A 9,333-nucleotide genomic window follows, 5' to 3' on the forward strand; every position below is an offset into this window, starting at 1 on the left:
GGACAAAAGTATGATTTTTTTTTTCAATTTTATTATGCACTTTATTTAAGGTACTTTATTTTATATTTTAAAAATATAGACTATAAATATAGACTAAGGTATCATTTAGGAGACAAAATTAAAACACCCCACAAAAATTCCAAGGACAAGAAGCAGTACTTACAGAACCGTTAGAAAATTCTTTGGAGTCTAAAAACAAAGGTCTTTGAAGTTCTTTTTATCAATATAAGTGTAAACACCAAGTAATGCGTGGAATGAAGTTGGTATGTGTCAATGTCTGAATGTGTCACACAAATGGCTTATCACCAATGATAAGAATATTCTGGACTCACAATAATTGCGGGCTTTCATCCAAGAAGGACTATAAAACAAAAATTGAGTTCAGACAAAAGTATTTTTGATTTCTATACAGGGAAGAATTTTACAAAAACCCATTTTAAAGAAGAAAGAAAAAAAAATCTTAGTGTTTCATCACATGTTCATTTCGTAGTAATGAAAAAACTTCCAAGTACATTTGACCATGTCTCTTATCAGATGGGCAAGAAGAGACAATTTCCCATTAATGTAGGTGCTAGGTGATGAGTGCTGGGCCAATAGAAGAACACAAGAAAGGAAACCATTGAAATACCTAGTTGCAATCAAAATTACAAGTGCATTTTTTTTTCTTTCTGTAGCTTTCTGTATGCTAAGCAAAAAGTAAACGGGGAGGGAAAGAAATTCAAAGGAGAGGGAACAATAGTTAATCTTTCTGTAGCTTTCTGTATGCTAAGCAAAAAGTAAACGGGGAGGGAAAGAAATTCAAAGGAGAGGGAACAATAGTTAAGTCAGAGTACTTTTTATTTTAGAATCAAGTCACAGATATAATATTACAAAAATCAAATTTTAATTATATTAAGGACAAATGTGTGACAAAAATGTCATTCCCTCATTTAAGTATACACTTCACTCATCACTTGAAGTCAAACCAACAACCTACCAAGTCCACTGGATGAAGCTACTGAAGGTGGTAAAAAAAACAGCCAACAAATTTATTCTCTAGCCTAGAGGTACCTAAATGATCTCTCTTAAAATAAACTAGGTGCCTAAATACCCTATACAAGACTGTTCCAAGTTATATAGCTGAAGTTAACACAACTGGTTTTAAGATCAACAAATTTTTCCTCAATGAGTCACAGGAAAAGAGAATGTTATACATTGTTGAAATATGAGTCACACCTCACACAGGTACCTATTGAAGTATACTGGTCAATTGAATAGGATGGATTACCAAGTGTACACATGTCAAGTAGTGATAGATAGTTTTAGGTGCACTCAAAATTATGAACCCATGTCAAAGGTCAAGAAAGGTGGGATAAAGCCAACAAAGGTGCAATATGACCTTGTCTTAGTAAATTATTTATTAAATGTCTTAGTAAATTATTTATGACCAGTACACAAGAAAGGTGGGATAAAGCCAACAAAGGTGCAATATGACCTTGGGAATTATAAAAAAAAAAAGAAAAAAAATCTCTCTATATCTGCAGATATTATTACTAAGAGAGTGTGTGCAATAACTATGGAAAATTTAATGAGGAGCTGCTTATGCTTGGGACCACACACTTTGAACTTTTTAAATTTAAACAACTGGATTAAACTTGGCTAATCTCAGATCAGAGAACTTAAAATCAACCAATCAGATTGATTAATCCAATGAGTTTAAATTGAAAGTGTGGCTCCCGCAATTTTTGACAAGTCTTGATATTTTCATAGGAAGTGAAATAGTTGAATGATACCTAATCAACAGGTGGTTGTAAGTGGGTACTGTTTTAAGAGATATGTCTATAAAAATCATTGAAGTTGGAGACTCCAAAGAGCTATAATGATGAGTATGAGATAGCAAGAAAGTTTGTACCTAATCATGTTTTGTTCACAATCATGTATGGAAACTATCTCCTGCAAAGTACACAGCCTATAGTAATGGGGACCTGTAAGAGCACCATGACACAAACTTGATTTGATTTACCTCTTCTTACTTACAGTGCCTCATGGAATGCATGTAGGTATACTATACATAAATGTCATTATCTTTGAAGAGACTAATTTACGATCAACATATCTCACTACTTATACCTTCAGATCTTATCAGCTAGTAGTAAAAACACTCTTGACAATAATTTTAAACAAAACACAATCCACACTTCTAAGGGAAAAGTGTAAGACAAACACTTTAAACATGCTAGGTAAATCAATAAAGAAATTAAGAGAAATTGTTTTAACCTACCAGCATTAATGAAGGGCAAACTGGCAAAGTGACAGAACAAACAAGAACTTGGGAGTAGAAGTCTATTTTTAATGTGTTTTTAAGGGCTTGTCCAAGTGTTTAAACACAGGTTATAATGAAAAGTTTTACAAAACAAAGAAAGTGGACACCAACCTCATTCCTCCAAAGATCCTACCCTGGAGTAAGGGACTGATTTATGGACAGGAATTACTCTTATCTTATCAGTGGTTGCACATCAGCTTCGCCAAAAGAGTCTGAGGTTCATGAAATTCCTCCTTTTGATTTTGAGAATGGAATGTTGAAATTTCAAAATCAAAACATTTAAATAGTACGGTGTTGCCAGATTGCCATGTTTTTTTTGAGTTGATTTTTTTCGCGTGATCATTTGATCAGAAAGATATGATTTTGAAGAGGTAAATCATGGGTGAGTACACCGCTCCAAGCGGCTTTTTTCTGAACCTTTTAAAAATTCAAACACATGCTCGATTTTGATTGGTCCAAAAAGCGTAATGTGTAAAGATTTGATTGGTCAACGTGTGTGATTTGTGTTTACCTTTTTTTATCAGCATCAGCAAGTTTTGTAGTTGTAGTTTGGGGAAGAATTGAATCTGAATCTGAAGTCCAGTCTGAATCAAGTGCCGCTAATCCATTATTAATCTCAGAATCTTCTAGAAAGAGGAAGGACAACTCATCTAACTTCTGGTTTACGTTCCACGATTTACCGGCTGGAGGACCGCAATGTTGGAGCTACGATTCCCTATACTGTTGGGTATAGTTTTACTTCTCTTCACGGGTAAGTCTGATGTCTGAACCACCTCTTTTCCAATGGATCTTTACAGCTTGGTATAGGCCCTACTCATTTCTGGGTAAATTGTCGGCTTCTGGTCCAGAACCAGCAGCGGTACTTGTGCAGAAGTCACGTCCGTGGAATATTGCTACCAAAGGAACTGGCACAAACAAGCAGTGACCAGTGTTATTATAAGGTTAGGTTAAATGCAAGAAGGAGTTTTCACAATTAGAACAGTGATTAGTGTTATTATAGGGTTAGGTTAAATATAAAAAGGAGCTTTTCTTTTCCACGGAAACTACCGTTTTCACAATTAGAACAGTGATTAGTGTTATTATAGGGTTAGGTTAAATATAAAAAGGAGCTTTTCTTTTCCACGGAGAGTTTTCACGGTAATTATGCATAAGACGCGTCAATGGCAAATTTACTCAAAATTTCTATATAAGAGGAAAAACTTACTTTAAGAGTGTTCTAGATGCCCCAGCGGCAATAATTTATCAATCCTCTCTGACAAATACTTAATCTGTCAAGCACCAAAATAAATACCTACTTCATTGGTAGGTCTCCACAAATGGACATTGCATTAACCTGTATCAAATGGAATGCACTTCATACTTAAATCATTTCCAATGTGACTTCTTATTCCATCATCCAGAGGTATGTGGACTACTCCAAGGCAACACTACAGAAAGCAACTTCACATTTTAAAGTACATACTTTAATATCACAGCAACTGTCACGAGGGCTTTTTTTTATAGCGACCGAAATGCTCTAAAGCAACTTCACATTTTAAAGTACATACTTTAATATCACAGCAACTGTCACGAGGGCTTTTTTTTATAGCGACCGAAATGCTCTGTTTTGGTTGCTGTTTCTGGTTGTTGTTTGTGATTGATAAAACAAATGTAAATTTTCATACAAAAAATAGGTGTTCCAGAGAGAGTGGTCTTGTGAGACCACATTCTATGGAGTCTACCAAGTTTGTAGAGTAGTGTACACAGGACATAGAGAGCTCTATATTCTCTCTAAAGTGCTCTGTGGCATGTGTACATTATTACTCTATGCACTTGGTGGACTTCTATAGAAAGTAGAAAGTAGTCTTACAAGACCATTTCTAGCAGAAGTCTACAGTGCACTGGCACCTTTCTAATGACTATGCAATATTTTTAAAGGTTTTGTCTATTATTTCTATGTAATTTTGGTAGTTTGTAAGTTTATCATACAACAATGTTGTATTACAACATCCAGCAGATTGCTTGATTGGTAGAACACACAATGATTGTCCGAGTAAGTAATACTACAATTTCTTGTTTCAGGAGTGGCTCACTGTGAAGATGATATTATTGAGCAGACAGTGGATGTCAACATTGGAGAAAGCCGGGAAGGATCCAGGACAGGTATGGAATGTGTAATGTCTCTTATGTCTATTCTAATTTACAATAACCTCTTTTAATTTTCTTTCACCAAGATTGCCTTGGACTTAAAAAAGAAAGAATGTTAACTTGTTAACTCCTAAAAAAAGTCCTTTGATTTGTTCTCTACTTTGTTTAATCTTGAGTTATTTCCTCTCATTACTCCCTCGATTTTTTTTTTTCATCCTATTACCATTTAAAAGTGGCCCCAAATAACCCAAGGATTTGCATTGATATTAATAGCTAGGCATCTAATCTTTTTTTTCCCTACTAGGTACTTTTTTTTTCCCTAAAAACCTTTGTCAATGTTTCAAGCCTAATATCCCATGTGTCTCTTCCAGATGCTGATGCCCCCAAAGTTGAAAAGGAAAGGATACAACTGGATGGCCTGAATCCTGCTCAGTTGGAAGAGCTGAGGAAGAAGGCCGAGTCGTACAAGTTTGAAGCTGAGGTCAATCGAATGATGAAGCTCATCATCAACTCTCTGTACAGAAACAAAGAGGTATGCCAACTCTTGATAGGTATCTTGTTGATGTATTCATAAAATTAACTTAGTGAAGAGGAAAAAAATTAGTAGTTTGGTGGGATAAGGAGCCAGAAATCAGTAACATATGTTTAAATAGATGAGGCAGAGGGAGAGAGAAAATGCCAATCATTTTCATTGCATTTGCAATGTCAATCAGAAAGAGTAATAATAATAGTAATATTTCATTGATATGTCAATCACTGATTGTGTCATTTCATAAATATGTCACACACTGAAAGTACATAATTATGCCTCATTATTGTATTTAATTAATATTATGCTACCCCTTCATAGATGTATTGTTTATCTAGTAATTTCCCCATCAAAAAACATTATGATTTTATTGATTAAGAACCCAAGCTTCAAAACATAAATACCTAGAACTAACTTTAAAGAAAAGTTAAATAATTCTGCTATCAAGAGTTTAACAACAAATATTTTTTTCCCCATTCCAGATATTCTTGAGAGAACTGATTTCCAATGCATCTGATGCTTTGGATAAGATTCGTCTTCTTTCCCTCACTGATGCTTCTGTACTCGATGCCAACCCTGAACTTGCCATTCGTATCAAGGTAAGTCCTTGAAATAGAATTTAAACAAGGAGTAGACCTGCATAGTAGTTTAGCTGGGGGACTTTCAACAGGGAGATTCTCCAGCCTGAAATTTCCCTTGCTAAAGAATTAGCAAAGGGCATCAACTTGCTAAATTTTTGCTTCCAAAAACAAATGTAAGCCCAAAAGCAATCACCCTAGGGCTGATTGAGAGGCTTACCAAAAATTCTGACCCTGTCTGAACATGAGAAAAAAAGAAGATAGTGCTAGTGTGTACCTTGAATGACTTGATTTTGCTGAGTTTCTTGTTCTATTTGTCTTTCATTTTTTGGTAATGTTTACTTTTACCACTTTTTTAGCAATGAAACAACTGCTACATTAGACACATCATGTTGTCGTAGCATGCCCATCCTGTAGTAGGTATGTTCCTCATCAGATGGGCAAACTTCTAAATGTTTTGCTTATCATTTATCCACTTCTTAACTTCTTGCTTATCATTTCTAGGCTGACCAGGAAAACAAGATGTTGCATATTATCGACTCGGGTATTGGCATGACCAAAGCCGACCTGGTTAAGAATCTGGGTACCATTGCCAAGTCTGGTACGGCAGAGTTCCTCAGTCAGATGAGTGATAAGGAGAATATCAAGCATGATCTCAATGACATGATTGGTCAGTTTGGTGTGGGATTCTATTCTGCTTTCCTAGGTAAGAACGAGATTTTTGGAGTATAGTAGTGCCTCTTTGAGGTTCTATTTTAACATTTTGTCAAATGAACTTGAAAAAAAAAGGCTTTCAGAAGGAACTGTAACAACGAAAGAAACTCTTATTGTCTAGAAATTGAAGAGAAGGAGTTCAGGATAGGAGAAAGCCAGCTGTTCCGAGAACAAACCTTATTTGTTTAGGACAAAGTTTGCTCCGGGTTCAATTGCCAATCCATGGCAGGCTTAACAAAAATTGAAAAGAAAATCTGTCTAAGATTTCTTGTTAATTTTAACTTTCAGTGGCGGACAAGGTTCTAGTGACAACCAAGAACAACGAGGACAGTCAATACATCTGGGAATCGGACGCGTCCAGTTTCTCCATTGTCAATGACCCCCGCGGCGATAATCTAAAGCGAGGAACTCAGATCAGTTTGGAGTTGAAGGAAGAAGCTTCGGATTTCCTGGAAGTAAACACGCTCAAGGATCTCATCAAGAAATACTCGCAGTTCATCAACTTCCCCATATATATCTGGAGCAGTAAGGTGAGCCTTGCCAGCCTGGTTAAATAATTAAATAGTTCCTCTAGGTAGCTTGAAGGGTAGCGCGTCTACCTTGTTGTGGCAGTGACAACAGATCAGTCAACATCTCCAACAGGTAGAAGACTAGAATCTACCTTGTAAGCGCTACCTTGCGGGTTCGATTCCCGACCGGAGCAATTTGATCTTAAACAGATAAGGTTTGTTCTAGGAATGGCCGGCATTCTCTTGTACTGTCTTCTTTTTCTCTTCGCTTTCGAGACGATAAGACCTTGGCAGTTACAGTTCCCTCTTCAAAAGAAAAAAAAAAATACCTGTCTTTAAAAAAGTCTTTCTCGCTCATCTGATGAGGGATGGACCTTACTTACTTACTTACTTACTGCCAGGGCCATTTGAAGCCTAGAAGACTTTTTGCCTCGCCAAACTGTTCTGTCTTGTGCGTAGTAGGGATGGACCTACTACGAATAAATCGCACGAATGTTATGTAAAGAACAGCGGTGGTGACTTTTTTTTTACTCTGCCCTAAAACAATGGGGTCTTATATGTTAGCCGAAAAAAGTCTTGGTCTTAATTTTGTATTCCATCCTTTTCCTTGTAGACCATCCAAGTGGACGAACCCATTGAGGATTTGGAGGAAGAGGCACCGAAAGACGAGGAGAAGAAAGTGGAGGGCGATGAAGAAGCGAAGGTAGAAGAAGCAGAAGACAAGGAAGAGAAACCGAAAACGAAGAAAGTGGACAAGACAATCTGGGATTGGGAACAGCTCAATGATAACAAACCTATTTGGACCAGGAAGTAAGTAGACGAACAACAGGCAGAAAGTTCCGGGTTCAATTCAGACAATTGACAAAAAAAAAAAAAAGTTATCGTATTTCGTTTGCGTGCTGTGAATCTGAACGGGTGACCTAGGACAAGATGTGCTGCTGACTATGTCGGGGTGTACTCGTGAGGACAAAAGACTTTATACGCTTATTTAGGTGAGGTTTTTCAGCAAAAGATCAGGCAAAAGGAGGAACTAGGGATAGTTTCTTCCTCTTCGACCACTTCTGGATCCTGAGATAGATCGATTTGAAAAATATGGGTAAATCTTGTATCTTGACGTCACGACATACGGTCCCGTACGAGATGATGTCACATAAACTTTCCCAAGCAAGCTTCCTTGCACTTTCCCTGGCAAGACTAGTGTATTGCGTTTGTTATGAATTTGCTGTTTTGACTTTGAATTCGTATTTTTTACAACTTTTTACGTAGGAATCGACCTTTTATTCTAAATTTTTACCCAAATACATTTATCCTCTATTGATTTGAACTTTATCTCTTGTCCACTTTAGGCCAGCGGACATATCCGATGAAGAATACAACGAGTTCTACAAAGCAATGACCAAGGATCGTACAGATCCACTAACCAAGATCCACTTTGTCGCCGAAGGCGAGGTCACGTTCAAAGCGGTTCTGTTTGTGCCACAAACTCAGCCACAGGACAGTTTCAACCGCTATGGTACCACTACAGATAACATTAAGGTACGCACACAAAAAGCCCACTCCGAGGCTTATGTGTAGGGGCAAACAGCCTTAAAAGTCACATGCCTCGGTGGCGTAGTGGTCAAGACGCTCGCCTGGTAATCAGGAGGGCGTGGGTTCGATCCCAGCCGAGGTATGGAATTTTGAGGGGGTTACGGTGTCTCTCAAAAAACAGAGTCAATTTATTTACACCCACTAAATTGTCAAGATGGTCTTTGTTTCGTTACAGAAAAATTGTGATTTTATTGACTCTTATGACAAAGAATGAACTAAAAAAAATTGAACTAAAATTAAAAAAAGTAATAATGAGAAATATTTTATTGACCATACAAATCAACGTTTTCTCTTTCAGCATGAAGCTAGGAGTGATTGAGGACCCGGCCAACAGATCTCGTCTGGCCAAACTGCTCATGTTCCAAAGTTCATCCAGCACAGAGCCCACCTCTCTGTCAGACTACGTGAAGAGAATGAAACCCAAGCAGGATCATATCTACTACATTGCCGGTGCTAGTCGTAAGGAGGTAAGATTTGAAACTTTCGCGTTATGGAAGAGAGCCCGATTCGATTCCAGCTTTTTAGTCCATCCTTCCTTTATTATTACAATAGTAATAAAAAAAGTATAAGGGACGGACTATTGTATTCGCTTCGGTGTCTGTCACTCTGTCGGTCGGTCGGTCTGTCTGTCCCCATAGAAGGACTTATCCAAACCTGGTCGACCTATATATCAAATTAAAGGTCTTTTTACCAGGAACACGAAAATGGTGGTGCAAATTCTTGTCCAGAAAACCATAAAGCCAAAAAAAAACTGGTTTTTGGGGAATTTTTTCACATTTTCTCTACACAAATGAGCTTCTGATCCTTGAAATGTTTGTCGCGACCGACCTATGAACTGCAAAGCGAGAAAACGTGAGTTTTAGCATAACAGTTCAGTCGATAATCTTAAGACCGGTTCTTAGCGTCACCTGGGTTAAGCTACGCCGAGAAAGGCCAATAAATGGATTGACTTGAACAGTATCATTGGATAAGGGAGAAACGGGC

At 37.3% G+C, this 9,333-nt stretch overlaps 1 protein-coding gene across 1 annotated transcript in view; it reads left to right on the forward strand.

Moving 5' to 3' along the window:
• Positions 1-2,837: 2,837 nt before the first annotated feature.
• The window catches only part of LOC103511108 (endoplasmin homolog), a 27,885-nt gene continuing 21,389 nt past the window's right edge, over positions 2,838-9,333 (forward strand). The window contains exons 1-8 of the mRNA XM_017444861.2: positions 2,838-3,053; positions 4,364-4,444; positions 4,801-4,961; positions 5,441-5,557; positions 6,041-6,242; positions 6,539-6,780; positions 7,373-7,569; positions 8,106-8,295. Coding sequence (XP_017300350.1) covers positions 2,999-3,053; positions 4,364-4,444; positions 4,801-4,961; positions 5,441-5,557; positions 6,041-6,242; positions 6,539-6,780; positions 7,373-7,569; positions 8,106-8,295 — 1,245 coding nt within the window. The 5' untranslated portion in view covers positions 2,838-2,998. The remainder of the gene's footprint in view (positions 3,054-4,363; positions 4,445-4,800; positions 4,962-5,440; positions 5,558-6,040; positions 6,243-6,538; positions 6,781-7,372; positions 7,570-8,105; positions 8,296-9,333) is intronic.

The sequence above is a fragment of the Diaphorina citri genome, unplaced genomic scaffold (assembly GCF_000475195.1).
Source record: "Diaphorina citri unplaced genomic scaffold, Diaci psyllid genome assembly version 1.1 scaffold675, whole genome shotgun sequence".
NCBI lineage: Eukaryota > Metazoa > Arthropoda > Insecta > Hemiptera > Psyllidae > Diaphorina > Diaphorina citri.